General features: G+C 35.3%; 1 protein-coding gene across 1 annotated transcript in view; it reads right to left on the bottom strand.

Annotated features, from left to right (window-relative positions):
- ERBB4 (erb-b2 receptor tyrosine kinase 4) overlaps positions 1–17,582 on the bottom strand; it is an 833,670-nt gene that overhangs the window by 439,713 nt on the left and 376,375 nt on the right. The window contains exon 3 of the mRNA XM_027873426.1: positions 1,909–2,043. Within this exon, the coding sequence (XP_027729227.1) occupies positions 1,909–2,043 (135 nt within the window). The remainder of the gene's footprint in view (positions 1–1,908; positions 2,044–17,582) is intronic.

The raw sequence follows: 17,582 nt of genomic DNA, 5'->3' as shown, positions 1-17,582 counted from the left end.
CCAAATTTGCCCTCAAAAGGAGATTAACACAAAAGGGATACCATCTGTGATAGTTCAACAAACCCCTCAGACCTCTATGGCTTCAAAACCTGAGAGGCTGGTGGGCATCTTTCCCTCTTGGCTCAGGGTTTAGACTTCACTCCTGCTTGATCTCATTCAAGCACTCCAGGCCAGTCTGATTATTTGGAAAGCAACAGTCCAATCCTTTCATCCAGCCAATCTGCCTTCTTACACAAATATTAAAAAAAAAAAGGGAGTGGGAAGGGGAGCTTTTCTAAATCTCCAACTCTTCCTTCAGGAGCCAAAGTGTAATAGGAGCAAATTGTTTTGTCTTCTCCTGTAGGGTGAACAGGTTCAGTTTCTAATTCACTTCAATATTTCAAAAAGCAATTCACTAAATGTATGTGTGTATATGTATATGTATATATACTTATATACGTATACACATATATAAATGTATGCATATACATGTGTATATATGTATATGTGTATGCACATATGTGTGTATATGTGTTTGTGTATACATATATAGGTATATATGTATGTATGTATGTATGTGTGTCTGTGTATAATCTTCAGCAAACAGGAATTGTCTATAAAAATGAAATCCTCTGCTCAAAGGTGTCATGAAAATCATTGTTTTACTTTTTTAAAGTTCTAGCCCTTTGTTTGAAATATATGTATACATGTATATATGTATATATGTGTGTGTGTGTATTTAATATCTGCTGCCACTTTTGATCAAATGTCTTCATTTATGTTCCTTTTATAATATTAAAGCCAGTCAAGACATATAATCATTGTCCTCTGGCAGATGATGTTTTATAAAAAGTCATAATCCCCTGCTTGTAATACAATCACTACTACAATAAATAATTATAGAACCATAGAAGGACAGTTATGATTTCAGATGGGGAATATATAATAGCAGATGAAAAATATAAAAGCCAGATTATCCCTTGACAAAGATGCTGTTTTCATACAAATGTCAGTAATAATAAATGTGAGGAGAACATAGTCCATTTTATGAAGACAAAATTGAATCAAAAAAGAACATTTTTTTTCAAAGGTTTTGATGAGTTGAGATTTTTAAAGGCATATAACACAGTCAAAGCTGATATGTACTATAATTGCAATGAAATTCAGGGACTAGAAGGTGGAAAAATGAGACAAGTTATGGGGCCAGCCACTGAAACCTTGTGAGTCCTATGTAAGGATGAGAAGTAATCACTAAGGTGCCCTTTCTGTAAGAGTTGAAATGCTTTCACAATTTTGTAATGAGCTAGACAGTCAACAAGCATTTATTAAAAGCTAAACGTGTGTTAGGCACTATGCTAAGCTCCTGGAATACAAAGAATGGCAAAAACATGATCCTTACCATCATAAAGCTTCCATTCTGGTTGTTTTGCTTTGTGAATAAAAGTCTAGGAACAAGTTTTCAGTCTAACATAAGTAGTAATTTGTAATATTATTTAAAGGGAGACATTTTCATTCACTACCCTCATATTTCTCACTTGTACAACCCTGACAAGAAGTTGAAGTCATATACTTCAGTAATAAATAGTGGGATAGGAAACAGATGAAGGAAGAGATCTGGCCTTTGTAAGAAATAATTATATGTAGGTAAAGAGAAAGGCGGGAGGAGGAGAAGAAAAAAGTATTCATGAATATGAAGAAACGAGCAGTAAGCATGGTTCTGAAAGGGGCCAGTGGGGCAGGAAGAATGGAAATAACAGTTCAAATGCATAATTAGGGAAGGTCACTTTGTGCTTCCTACCTATAAGTTTCTCAAAGAACATTAAAAAAAAATCAATATATCTTTTTCAGGTACAATGAAAAATTGTACGTTTTAACTGTTTTATGTTGCAAAAAAAATTCTGATAAAGTAGAAAAGATGATAATACTTACATCCTGAGCTACCATTGGTTGAAACCAGTGTAAAATTAGAAGGCCATGGATTGCGAACAATATCTTGCCAATGAATGGTGTCTGCATAACAGAGGAATTTGTTCTGGTCAACATATACTCCTCCATTTAAGATTTCTGTAGAAATGAAAAACAAGGATTTTAGATTAATTTATTGAATTGAGGGGGGAAGATTGGGGAATTACTATAGCATGGCTTACACTAGTACAAAGCTGATATAACCACACAATACTCATTATATTAAATGGAAACTGCACAATTACTATTAAATGCACAACTTCAAAGGCCCAGGAGCTTGTAATCATCGGAAAACTAAAAAAAAAATCTATTTAATCACAGAATAGTTAAGAATAGTTAAATGACTTTTGACAATTTCATCAGGTGGAGTCAGCTCTTTCTAACAGGAATAGAAAGAAAAATGCATTAAACTTCCATTATGACACAGTTCATTGTATTTGGATTCAGATCTACTAAGGGCCAAATGGCCTAGATACAGGGGTGGGGAATCTGCAGCCTCAAGACCACATGTGGTCCTCTAGTGCAGCTCTTTGACTAAATCCAAACTTCACAGAACAAATCCCCTTAATAAAAGGATTTGTCTGTAAAATTTGGACTCAGTCAAAAGGCCTTACCTGAGGACCTAGAAGGCCACATGTGGCCTCAAGGCTGCAGGTTCCCCACTCTTGGAGAACCTAAACAGCTCATATGGCAAAAGTCTACCTTGGTTGGCTTTTATAAACAACATTGAGGGCACTGCTTATAAAAGTTCTGTATTTACCAATGATAATTATTTCAAAGATCAGGTAACCTCTCCTTGCTCTTTTCTGAACACTAGCAACATATATCCTCTATTTTCTCTAAATGAAATGTATCCTAATTCATATAGTACAAACGGAAGAATATTGACAAAAAAGATCAGAAGAAATGCATACACTAGTTGTGTGACCTTGAGGAAGTCACTTTTCCTCAAATTCCTTGTCTGTAAAAGGGGGGTAAATAATAATTCTACTACCCTCTTCATAAGGCTGGCAGAGGGAAGGTACTTTCTAGTGCTCTAAGTAAACATGGACTACCGGTAGTGTTAACTTTACAACTTGAAAACTGCATTTTATTTTACATTTAATTTCATTTTAATCTTATTGTCTAACATGAAAACACTTTGTGTAATATTGGTTATCCTTAAAGAATAGGAAAAAAATGAATTTTTTAAAGAAAGTCCATTGAAGAGGATCCTGAAATGTATGTAGAGAACTCTTTTCAAACCAACATATGAATGATAAATATGTAGTTATCCATCTGATATGATTGGGAAGATATCCCAAAGGAAAATCTGCCTCAAAAGTAGAATCAAGAGGATGGGGTTGATGCAGGTTTTGTTTTCTTATAATCTGTGTGACCTTGGATAAGTTTTCTTTTCCCTTTACGGAAGCCTCATGTCTAAAATATCTGTTAGAAACAAATTTCTCTAATAAACATTTTTCTCTAAACAAATCATCTTTCAGAATACAAATACTGCTGAATAGGTCATCTGATTAAACACTAGTAACTTTGTGAGGATGAGTTTACTAAATAGCTTTTCTCCCTAACCTGAAGGATTTGGAGTAGCACTGCTTCTGGGGTTGTCAGGAACTGTGAAAATAGAAGGACATAGCTTTACCTAGGATATCTCAGAGCCCTAAAATATACATGTCCCTGGAGAATTTGTATTCCTTAAACATGTAGCAACAGCTGAGCTTTGCATCGATTAGTAAGAATCATTAATAAAGTAAGAAGTCACCAGAGACAGAACAGCTACATCCCCAAGTAAATTCTACCACTTAATCCAAATACTCCTCATCCCTACACATGCTCCCTTCCCTGAAGCAACATTTTGGTATCCTGAGCACAAAAGCCAAACTTGGCTTGTTTCTCATTTTTGTAAAAGGCTACCCTTGGCTGAACTAATGTTATCCTTTATGGCCAATGGCGAACTCTCCACCAAATAGTTCTCAGTCATATAGTCATCTTGTCACCCACTAACACATTTAAGGTTGCTAGGGGTGTATTCTCTGAGCATATAGGGCAAAGAGATGCATATTATCATGATAATAAAAGCCTGTATTTATGTAGACATTAAAAAAAATTATCTCATCTGATCCCCAACAACCATATGCTATCATTTCCATTTTACAGAAACAGAATCTAAGGACAGGAGAGATTAAAAAAATTTGTCAAAGTTTATACAGGTAGCAAATATGTGGGGCAGGATTTGAACTCAGGCCTTCACATCCACAGGAAGCATACACAGTAAAGACCACATTGAAGTTTGGTGTCAGATAACCTGGGTTTGAATCTTAGCTTTTTCACTACATTACCCATGTGATGCTTTAGACCTCAATACTCTTATCTGTAAAATTAGAACATTGAACTAGATAGCCTGGGAGATCCCTTCCCTCCCAAGATTTGGGACTTAGAAAACTATGACTTAGTTTTCAAAGTATAAATTACCACAAATCTTTCCAGGGACTGGATTCTTTTTCTCAAAAGGTCATTGGAGAGGATATAGGTATAGGACTTTGATAGTTTGACTTACAAGTTGGAACCTCATCCTTTTCACCCCACGACTTTAACCACAAAATTTTTATTGAAGTTCAAGGGAGATACAAGAGAAATTTTGGAAATGGATCCTTACATCAATATTCCAGACTCAGTTTTGATATAAGAATTGTTAAAGATCACATAAGCCATCTTGGGATGCTCTCTTACTCTGAAAAAAAATCACTCCTCATTATGAAGAAAAATGCAAATTTTGACTACTCTGAATAAAATGAAGGGTGTTATTTTTTCTTTTTCAGTCTATATGTCAAGGTAGTTCCCTCTCTCTTAATTATGTGAAAGGAAAAAAGTTCTGTGGTTGTAGCCCCTGAAATTGTGACCTAAAAGTCACAATTATAATCAATAACAGAGTAAATATATATGAATAACTTGAAGATGAATATGTATTAAAAATAAAAGCAGATGCTGCAGAAAGAAATCATTATTTATGGTATTATCTCCAACTGTCTATCTAAAAGTACTTAAAATCAGATTATATTTGTATGAAATAATCTGCTCCAGGCTATGAGTCAGGCTAGGGATGATACTTAGTTCCTAGAAACAGGTGATTCAAACGCTTGACTTCTACACTTAAAGAGTTTAAAAATTATATAATAACAAATAGAGTATAATCTTAGTTGATAAAAATTTAAATGAAGAATATAATAGTGATATTTTTATGATGCCCAGAATACTAAATCTAGCATCTGGTAGCAATTCTGATTTGGGAGATATATAATCTTTTGTACTTAACTATGGGCAATTCATGATTATTTTTTATTTGTTTTCTTTTTTTTCCCCTTTGTCTCACTCCTACAGACTAGCTCTTCTAATCTGTATGTGGATTATGGCCAATCTACTAAAAAAAACCTGATGGTATGAAAATGTACATTCTCTTTAATATTATGGTGGAGCTGCCAAGTGTTCATTGTGCTCTTTCAATCAACTCGTACTTCTGAGTATCTGCCAAAGGAATTTTTTTTTTCATTCATTCATTTACTTTTGACAATGGTCAACATGAATTTTAATTACCAAGGAAAGACCCAGTTTTATTTTTTTTAAATCCATTGAAAACATTTTGACAGGGAGTAGAGATACCTGTCTCTCCCCTTCAGAGCTTGCACAGATATTCTCTGACTTTCTTGTCCACTTCTTTAGTGGTGAAGAAAAGGGCTTTTTAGAGGCTTCTAAGCTGAAACTGATGGTGTATACAAAAGGTTACAATGGAGAAATTTAGTTTCTTTGCTTTTTTTTTTCTGGCCATGAGGTATAAGGATAACTTTGTACTTTGGAAGATCGGTGGAGTAGGTCTCCTTTTCCCCATCATATCCCCCAAGCTAAGCCTGTTTCTGGAATGAGGCTACCTCCTATTTTGTCTTCTTTCCTTTTGTATAGGGCCTTCTGAGACCTTGAAAGGTCCTAAAACTGGATGCAACAGCAGCGTGAGCTGGCAGCCGAGACAATGAGAAACACAAAGTTTTCCTTATACTTGGTGGCCAGCAGAGAGGAAAGACGGAATTAATTTTTCTATTGGGGCTTCTTATATGCATTCTTAGTTCCAATTCAGCAACCAACCAAATGATATTTTCTTCCCTACTCTGTAAGCTCATAAAATGCAGTCAGAGAATACCTGTGCTTGTCCTGAAGTAGAGAACCAGATATTTTCATTCCTTGTCAAAGCAATTTTAGAGAAGATGACTCACCAAATGTTCATGTGGGCCCCTTGAATGTTCTCCCAAGAATAGAATCTCACTGGCCAGTGCCCTATCTCATATGTCCCCACAGCTTGTTTTGCACATGCCCAGCTCACATAACTTGGAGGTTCCCAACTTCTTGGAGAAGAAAATGGGTGGAAGTAGGCTCCAAAGATTGCCTATATAGATAGAAAAGGCTGCATCTTCAAGACTGCCAGAATGGGGGCAGCTGGGTGGCACAGTGGATAGAGCACTGGCCCTGAAGTCAGAAGGACCTGAGTTCAAATCTGACCTCAGACCAAACACTTGACACTTACTAGCTGTGTGACCCTGGGCAAGTGACTTAACCCCCAATTGCCTAAAACAACAACAACTGCCAGAATGGGAAAATCTTGTTCTTTTTTATTGCTTATTCCATTTAGTCCATAAGGGTGAAGATCCCAGTTTACCCAAAGTATGGGTTCCATGAACTGAACAGGTGAGGAAGGGCTGGCTCCTTCCACTCTCCTTTTAGATCCTGTTGCCCCAAGAAATGGGCCTAAGGTTTTTGTTTGTTTGTTTGTTTCTGTCTGTCTTTTTTCAGTTTCAGGAACCAGCAATGGCAACCTAGCAGCCCAGATCACAGACTTCCACATACAGTAGAAGCAGCCATACCCAACAGAGAAACCCAAAGAAGCCCGGGTCCCTGGGACTTGAGACCAAGTAGGAGTTTAGGGTGTGGTATTTAGACTTGGAATATCGGACTGTGATCTATAGGAATTGAGGTAAGTGAATCTAATCTCCTTCCCCTCCCCAGAGTATAAGGTGGTACAAAGGAGGATTATGAAGCATATGTTGGGAAGCATGTTTATGTATTTGTTATTATGACTTTTAAATAACGAATCCTTTGTGAAAGCTAATCTATTAAGTGGTTAAATGGAACTGGGGTGAAGAGGACTCCACCACTACAACTGACAGAATACCATCTGTGGGGGCTGGAGGCATTGACAGAGAGCCTAGAGATACTCCAATAATAATTCACTATTTTGGAAGCTATATTTTATATATGTGATCTCAAAATATAAGTTGTTATTGTTATTGGCCTTCTCTTATATTAATCCTTTCAGTCTCTGAAACAAATTTGAACTAGTTTCAGAATGCAACCTGGGTAAATTCTCATGAGGCTACACATAACTTTCAGAAAGAGTAAATCTAAAGTAGAAAAAAAAAACAAAAAACAGCTTCACCTCCCCCAGACTTCAAGGACCCCAAGGAAATGAATGTCTGGCGCTCTATGCTACTATTCCTTAATGCAGATATAAAAGTTTCAAACTTTCACTGATTTTATTGTACTTTATTTTTTTGCATCATTGACCCTTTTGTGAAAGTCTTGTGAAGTCCATGGACTCCTCTGCATAAGGTTTATTAATACATCAAATAAAATACATAGGATTATAAAAATAAATTATACTAAAATACAATCATCTATCCTTATACATATATAGTGTATATATAGTTTATGTACATATGCATATATACATATACACACATACACCTCTGTGTGTGTGCATGTGTGTTGTGTGTATTTTAAGTTCACAGACCCCAGGTTGAGAGCTCCTAGAAAGAAAGAGAGGTAGCCTCCTATGCACTGGATTTGCATGACAATGAAAAGCCTTCTTTGTACCTAAACTGATAAGATCACCTCTCCCCCAGGCCTGAAAATATTCACATTTGAGTGACTGATGGGTTTGCCCACAAAATTGAGGGCTCAGAGTAGTCTCCAAATCTAAGAACCCCACTTACGTTGTTATATAAGTGAAGTTACATGCTTAATCAATAGCCAAAGTTCTAGTGAACAAGGCCAATTGTATTAATTCATTAACATTCAATTTATAACACAGAAAGTACAGCATGTAAATGTCAAAATACCTGTTCTTTAGACCTGTTGATTTTAATGAGGTTACATTGTCCTATCTAACCTTCAAAATGTGTCTTTAAGAATATATCTATATAACGCTGGATTATGTAACAGAACATCACAGTCTGTGTTACATTTTATGGTTAAATATTATTTTGAAAAGGAGTTACAAGGAAGACATTACAAGGTGTCTTTCATCACAGAATGATTTTTATTGTATTTTTACTTTTAATAACTCTCCAGGGATTTTCTATCTCCTAGTGCTTATAAGCTAAACAAAAGGTCAAAATTCACCTTTGTATTTTTCTGTGTAAACAGATCTATAAGCTAAACCACATTCCAAATCTGCTGAAGATAGTACAAAACAAAAACCCTACACATCTAGGAACAACGTCTATACAGAACACAAATTTCACATCCATGCTGGCCTTCCTAGATTTCTGAAGCTCACATTATATTTTCACAAAAAAAAAGAAAAAAAAACCAGAATAATCTATTTTTGTCTTTTTTTTATTCAAATTGATACTCTAATGGTCAGTTTTTCTCTTGTTCTATGTTTCAGCCAAATCTATAGTCTTGCTTGTTACAGAAATCCAATCCAATCTAATCCAAACCAACTGATTGTATCAAGCTTCTACCTCATACATGGCCCAGGGCTGACAAAATGCTTAAGTTGGGGGTGGAGGGAAGAAAAGGGGTACAACACATTACAAGTTAAGTACATACATGATGATTTGAGGATGCAGACAACACTAATGATCAAGGGGATCAGTACTGCTTTCAAAGCTCATTTGATGAGCTCTGAAGAAAAACAGAAATAAAAAGAAAATGTATGAAGAGAGTATATTCCAGTGGAAGGTTGGGGGAGGAGGTGGTCAGTACAAAGGACAGAGGCAGGAGACAGAATGCCGTTTTGGGGGGAATAATCTGGCCAAAATACAGAGTGTGTGAAAGTTTAATTTTTTTTTTTTTTGCAGTAAGTCTAGAAAGATAGGCAGGAGCCAGATCATGGAGGGTATCAAATGGAGTTTGTATGTTATCTTAGAATCAATAGGGAGCCATAGAAAATTTACTGAGCTAGAATGCATTAGGAAAATGACTTTGACATTGGTAGGAAGAATGGATTGGAGAGGAAACAAACACTGAAAATACCTTCCTACTCTTCCCCCATCCCCCAAAAGTGACAGAGAAAATATCTTAAAAGATATAAATGGCTACCGAAAGAAACATACTCCAGTATAATGTTCAACAGCACAATTTAATTCAACAAACATTTATTAAATACCTATGCAGTGCCAAATACCACATTACTTTAATGACATTTGTTTTTGGAGGCTTATTTTTGGTAATATTTATTGTAAATGAAATAATGTATTTAATTCATTAACAAGTTCTTCACATGGCAAAAGCCAAATTAATTTCCCAGTAATTCTAATTTTTATATAAACTTTGTTTTCACACAATTAGCTAACCCTAATAGGCACAATGCTGTATGTTGCTTAATTCTGAGTTCTTTTGTTAAAAAAAAAAGCAATTCTGTATTGTATTTCTACCTGCAAATATTTCCTTAAAAGCTCTCTTTAGAACGTTTGCAAAGGACCATTTGAAAGAAGACCCAGAGGTTCTGGGCCATAACTTTTTCATTTTTTCAAAGTTAGGTATTTGACCCATTTTTTCCCCTTTTTGATTTTCCTTTCCTTTGGCTTTACATGAAAAAGAATTGACCATATAAATTGAAATGACTTCTTTAGCATTCTTCATTTCTTTTTGAACACCAATTATTGCAGTGAATCTGGGCAGAGATGGCTGCCCATTAAGGAAATCAGTGACATTTCAATAATAAGATAGCTCAAACTAAATGACTAATTTATACAATATTGAGATTCTTTTCCCTTTTAATTTTAAACCAAAATCTCTTACTCTCTCATATCACTGACTTCATAGCTGAACAAAGTAACTTCACTATTTTGCTGGAGTCAAGGTGTAAGAAAAGTTGTTTTACAAATGTTGTCATCATCATAAAAACTAACATTTTAAAGTCTGCAAGATGTGTGTGTACTGCTTCATTTTTTACTTATAGTACTCCTGTGAGCTGATGCTATTCTTCACCTTATTCTGCTGAAGAGGAAACTGAAAAATGGAGATAAACAACTTGTCAAGGGTCAAACAGTGGTAGTGTATGAATCCTGATCTCACCTACTTCAAGTCCAGCATTCTGCCACTATGTGAAATCACATGAAAAATGTGTAAATTCCTTCACCTCTCCTGAAATATAAGGAATAATTTACATTTTTATCAATTTTAAATCATTTTAATTGATTAAAAAAACTACCTTCTTTCCCTTTCACACACCCCTGCACCCACTGAAAAAGAAAGAAAACCAAAATAATTTGAATAAATAAGGTCAAGAAAATCAAATTAGTACATTGGGAATGTCTTAAAAAATGTATGCCTCCATCTATACTCCGAGTCATCATTTTGTGATTAGATAAGCATCAAATATATTTAAATTTTAGACAGCTTTAAGGATATCAATTTTTTTCCAAGTGATTGGCACCAACAATAAAGTTATCTTCTCTTCCCCTACTTATACAAATCACTTTAATAATTCACATTTGATATTGAATAGAAAGCTGACCTCGGATTCTGAAAGACCTGGATCCACATCCCATTTCTGACACCTACTGTCTGTGACTCTAGGCAAATCATTTTATTTTTCATTCCTCTAAGCCAGTGGGGTCACACTCAAATAGAAATAGGGCCACTAAATCATATATAAAGATCCCCATGAGCTGCATATTGACTTATAAGATAACTATAACTATAACTATAACTATATCTATATATAATTATTAATACATCAACACAGGGAAATCAGACAAGAACTACCTTTTTATCTGGTTTAGGCCAGCCACAGTGCATATATGACATCTCTGTTCTAGGCAATTCCCTAAGATTACAAAAAGCTAAGAACATGCCGACCTGTTTTGATAGAAGATTTTCCTTCTAAGAGTTCTCTCTATCAATGAAGTCACATACTCAGTGCCTATCTATCCCTTTCTCACAGCAATCCTATAAGAGAGAAAGTTCAAGTATTATTATCCCCATTTTATAGATGAAGAAACTGAAGTGCTGAGACAGTGAGTTGCCCATGATCACAAAGTTGGTAAGTGTTTGAGATGGCATGTGATCGTAGGTGTCCTGATTTTAGGTACACAATTCTACTATGACACACTGCTTTTAAATCAATATTTGTATATGTTACACTCAAGTGTCTGTTTTATATGTTTGCTTGTGCCCTGTAGTTTAGATGTAGAAAATATCAGCCTTTCCAGGTGTAGCATTTGGAGGGAACCAGGACAACACCAGTTCATCTCGATTTTCTTTGGTGGCAGTCATGTAGATGCAACTATGCCAAATGATCTAATTTGACAGACAAATTGCAGCCAAGCTTCATTTTTTAAAGATCAGGCTTTATGGAAGAGTTATCAGGCTTCCTTTAGCTCCTGTATATCCCTTACTGTCATCGTTTCACATCTAAAAAGTCTGCTGGCAGATAATGATGCAAAAATAATAGAGTTTACACCATCCACCTGTGACTCTTAATACATCATCTCTGGAATGGCCTTGGTCCAGAGATCCCGAGTGTCTTTCCTGACCCAGACCTTTCAGCTGGGAGCACAATGAATGGATGCTACCCCACTGGGTCAGCCCTTTGGGTTCATTATTAATAAGCTGAAACTTTAAAGGCTAATGAGAACCGGTGCTGTAGGAGACAATGGCTCATTCATCATCAATCAAGCTTTGAAGTTTTTATACAGATGATTTAAGAAGAGTTGAAGTGTGCAAAATGGAAATGTCACATTTGTATTGGGAGGGGGGGAACACAGTAATGAAAATGAGTGATTTAACCTTCTGTATTTCAGCTCAATGACCACATTCAAAAGCTCATGGATGTGGACACTGCATATCAAGAAATAACAGTGGATGGCCTTCTGATCTGAGTGAGATCATTTCAAGAAGGAATTATCAGGCCAATTAGTGGAAAACTAGCTCTAGGCTTGAAAAGAATGGCACAGAGATCTTTCTTGATTTCTGATTCATGGAGTTTATTGATGTGCTGTTTCTATGTAGTTCATTTATTTCATGCTTCCTGATATGCCACAAGCCTTCCTGTCCTGGTCCAGCATGAACCCTGTCATTCTATGTGAATTCCTGGACCAGCTTCTGAATTATAGCATGCTTTGGCCTATTCTTATGAGCCCGGCATTTCTTAGGCACTGCAGGCAGCTGTTTAAGTCTTAAAGTCTACTTGGGCTATAATAACCTTTTCTTAATAAGCCATTTCCCCTAGGATGCTTATGCTGAGTCGTCATGGTTATTGAACAAAAGGCTCACACCCCCACTTATTCTATCACCCCAAGCAACGTCTTTGTGTTTCCTCATTGGTCAATGTTCTAGTGACTTCATGAGTAGAAAAAAAAATATGATTTTTCATTTAAAAGGTTATTTGAAAATATTCTATGCCTATATTTTGACTGGACCTGTTATTTCATCAACTTAAAAAATTTCCAGTGAGGAACTTCCTTTGCCAGCAAAGATGGATAACTTTTCCATAACGAGATGTGTAGCACATTGACTATGACATGGAAAAGATAAGTGGTTTGCTCAAGTCCAGATGTCCAGTATGTATCATAGAGAAATCAAGAATTTCCACCTACTAATAGGATCACTCCTGCACTCCCCTTCTTTCTTAGATGTGTAAATGGGTATATATGTGCATGAATATGTAATAATATATAATATTAATGTGTAATATTAATATACAGAGTGATATTATATGTAAGGATATATGTATATAAATATAACTATTAATACATATTGCTATATTAATATTAAATATATCTAAACACTAATATATCAATATGTATAGCATATATACATATTTGCATCTATTTATCTTTATAAACATATATCTCATATACATACTTACATGTGTAATATATGTTTGCTTATACATACATATATTCATATATCAATATACATACACCTATATACATATACACATATACATATATACACATACACACAAATGTGTGCGTGTGTGTCTGTGTATCCCAGTGTTGTCAGTGTATGAACATTTGCACTCATATGGCAATCTGTACTAGGAGCTTCTCACTGGGAACTCTTAATATTTATAAAATCAAAGGTCTCATAACAAAATATATTGTAAATATAGTTTGGTTCATTCTTTAGTTCAACTTCCAGATCCTGAAATAGAGCCTCTAGTCTCAATGCATATAGCTTACTCTGGGACTTACTCTGGGACTCATACTTTTCAGGCAAAATCCAAGTATTATTTTCCTTTCCAGTTCCTCTTTTACTATCCTGGCCATTTATAAAAATCCTTTCTTGAATCCTTGTTTACCATGTTGACAATTATTAGTCACTTGGCAAGAAGGATCATAGATTTGGAAATAGAGACATCAGTTATTTTCTAGTCCAAACCCCTCAATCTACAGGTGTAGAAACTGAGTCCTAGGGAAGTTATATGACTTGAACAGTTCCAACCACATCACTTCACTGCTCAAGAAAATCCAGAGGATCCCTATTGCTTCTCAGATTAAATATATACTTCCCAGCTCAGCCTTTAAGACCCTTCCTAATGTGGTTATAGTTTATACTTGCAGATATACTGTTCCGCTGCTATCTATCCAAACTGGCTAACCCGTGGAACCTCTTACACAACATACTATCCCCACTCTCCAGGCCTCTGCAGGGCCAGCCTCCCATATCTGGAATCCACTCTTTCCTTATTTTTGCTTCTTAGAATTCCTAGCTACCTTCAAAGCTCATTTCAAGTTTACCTCCAATATGAGGCATTTCTTGATATCCCCAGCTGTAGTGCCACCTAGTCCCATTACCTTGCATTTATTCTGCATATTTGTTAACATCCCTTCCTAAAAGAAAGGAATTGAAAAGGATAGGAGAGTTGAGAGAGCATTTGTTGTTGTTTTTGTTTGTTTTCTTTTTCCCCTTCCTTGAACTGAACCTAGACATTCTCTAAATCTCTTCGTGTGGGCCACTGTTCCTTCTTCATTCTTTACTTTGATAATCACCATCATTTTCAGTTTCAACTGTCATTTCTGTGGATGTGGCTTCCAAATTTACATTTCCAATCCTGGCCTCTGTGCTGACTCCCAGTCACCCAAATCTACTGCCTATTAGACCTCTACATAGAAGCCCTAATGGTATTTCTAATCCAACAGGTCCCCAAACTGGGCATTATTCTCTTCTTAAACCTTGTTAGTACTCTCAACTCTAAAAAAAAAAAAATCAAATATCACCATTATTTTTCTAGCTACCTACCTGAAACTGGCATCATCTTAGATTCTACTTGAGGATGAATCCTCATTCTCTACATCTGATCAGTTGCCAAATCTTGTGATTTCTAAATCCACAGTCTTCCACATCTATTTTATTCTTTCCTCTTCCATTGGTGCCACCTAATTAAAGGTCCTCATTACCTCTCCCTTAGCATATTAAATTTAATAAAATCACATTTATTAAGAACCCACTATATTAAAAGTTCTGTGCTAAGCTTTGGGAACACAAAGAGCCAATAAGATATGAGTCCTTTTCTCAAAGAGCTTATAATCTGATAGAAAGGCAAGAGTGATTATACTTAAAAAGCTACAAAAAGTAGTACGCTAAGTGAAAAAAAATCAGGAAAATAAACAAGAAAGATGAAAAAAGAGAAATACATTTCACCTGTAGAGATAAGTGGTATTTGAAGTAGGCTTTTTAGAAGAAAACAGAATGATGGGGAAGATGAAGGCTCTCCATGCCCAGTTACAGAGGATGATATGAACAAAACTAAGATGATAAAAGCATGATAAAAAGGACCATGGAGTGATCTGGTTTGTCTGAAATATTGTGATTATGTGTGTGTGTGTGTGTGTGTGTGTGTAATGTGATAATGAGACCTTTATATCGTATTTTACAATTTTCAAAGTGTATTTACCTAGCCCATGCTCACCACATAGGATCATGGGAATCTTGGATCTAGAAAAAAAAGAGACCTGAGAGGCCACTTAGTCCAACCTCTTATTTTACACAAGATTCAATTTAAGTTCTGAAGTTAAGTAGTTTTCCCCACGGCCACACATCTAGTAAATTGCAGAGCTGAGATTTGAACCCACGTTCTAGTTGAATTCATAATCTAGCGCTCTTCCCCACTCTACACTTCAGCAGCCTTATCTTTAAGACATTCTAAGATCTGACCTCACCTATGTTTCTGATCTGCTGCTACTTTTGCTGCCTTATTTTGGGCAGACTTGTCATAATAGAAGTGGTGGGCTTGAATCAGAGAAACATGAGTTAAAATTCCAGCTTCAGTACTTACTATTTGTGGGACCATGGGCAAAATTTACAAACTCTTTGAACTTCAGATTACCAATCTGTAAAATGGGGATCATAGTACTTGACTCATTAATTGTTAAAAAGAAACACATGTGCTTCCATATTCTTAATGCATTAAGCTAAATGTTTCATCTATAAATTTATATTTCACAGGTTTGTGCTTCCTTAGAGCTTTAAGATAATCCATGAAACACCTGACCATACTAAAAATGCTCAAAATATTAGCTATTAATAATTTCCCTAATGTAATATTGCCATTCTACTCAACTTTAAAGAATATGTATATGTATGTATACATACATATATAATAGGCATACACATAATACATACTTCTCTATGCCAATTTTCTCTTCCTGAAAGAGCTTGTCTTTCAGGTTGAGAAATGTTTCCTAGGAATTCTGAAAAGGGACATAAAAATGCTTTCAAGGCACTGGCATTTTATTTTTATGTTGGTAGGGGTAGGAAGAAGAGAAACCGTAACAATTTTGTTTTGGAAAAAGTAACCCTTTTAAAACATATGAAAAGGGGAAAATGTGTCTTACACACACTCTTTGTGAATACTGATGTGAATTTTAGAAGAAAATATAAAAAAAAAAACGTTTTGATCTGTATTCACTCTTCCATAAAGAAAAACACAAGTTTGACTGAGAACAAACAGAAAATCTGCATGTTACTAAAATAGAAAGTTCTGTTTTAAAATTCTATTTTAAAAACTCCATTCCTTCCTTTCTCTCTCTCCATCTTTTTCTGAGTCACCTGGCTCTGATGGGTGAGGTGTTTTTTTTTTTTTTTCCTTATATTGCCAGGATACTTCATTCTACTTGCCAGCTATCTCCCTACCATGATCTTATTCTCCTTCCATCTTCTCCCCATCAGAAATTCAGAATCTTCCCCTGGAACACCAGTCATTACAGGCAACATTTTGCTTTATTAGGTTGGATCTTAGGTCTCCATTCTACTTTCCATCTGACTCTTCACTTTGCCTCATGTGGGTAATTGTTCCTTTTCTAAACCTCCTCTCCAAAGTCCCTTTCTGTGTTGTCTTTCCCCATTATAATGTATGATCTTTGTTTGCTTATATCTGTATTCCCAATGCTTACTAGAGTACTAGATATATAATAAGCAATTAATAAATGCTAATATGTCTGAATGCATGCATATCTGTGTGTATGTATATCTCTGTGTACACACACACACACACACACACACACACACACACACACACATATACTGTTTCCTTTCTTCCTTTATTTTCCTTTTTGCAACCAAAAAGATCCCATTCCAGAGGGAAAACAAATCTATACTACCCCACATTTCTAAAAATAGGCAAGATTGAGTAAATATCAATATAGTTCAAGGTTTTCATTATCAATAAGGGAAATATCAATAACCAAAAATGATTTGTTCCTTTTGTTTACAATTCAACAAGCTTCGGATTTAATATGAAATCATTTTCAAATCACTCACCCCTTCTATTACTTCATGCATTTTTAATAACTATCCTTAAAACATGTGCTTTTTTTCCTTTACTGTTTCTTCTTTAGGGATTTCAGAATATAATAGTAATAGCAATGATTATAATGATATATAATAAAGCAATAGACTTATATTTCTTGCAAGTTAAGGCTTGCAAGGAGAAGATAAGAGCAGGAAAAAAGAGAAGGACTTAATTCTAACAATATAATAAAATAATAATCATTTACAAATATGTATGATTTTTTTAATGGACCAAAAGAGTAGAATGAAGATAATCCTACCAATAAATGAAGTGAGGAGTTGTACTATTCAACAGAAAAAGCTAAGTAATTTTTAAAAAATCAATCTAACCAATTAGAAATTAATGGAGGTGGGACAAACACAGCTATTAAAAGGAGCTACAGGAAAGCTTAGAAAACTCAAAAACATCAGGTCCTCCTGTTCCCCATTCCAAATTGAATTTTGGGATGACAGGAAAGAGACTAGTGAGACTGATCCTTAGTTTCCTCATCTGTAAAATGAAGGGGTTGAAGTAGTTGAACTCTAAAGGGTTAGGTACCAATCCCAGGCCGTGCATTTCCTGGTTATGTGAC

This window comes from Vombatus ursinus, unplaced genomic scaffold (genome assembly GCF_900497805.2).
Source record: "Vombatus ursinus unplaced genomic scaffold, bare-nosed wombat genome assembly UNPS02014802.1, whole genome shotgun sequence".
Taxonomy (NCBI): Eukaryota; Metazoa; Chordata; class Mammalia; order Diprotodontia; family Vombatidae; genus Vombatus; species Vombatus ursinus.
Note: the sequence above shows the minus strand (reverse complement) of the source record. Positions and strands in the feature narration are given on the sequence as shown.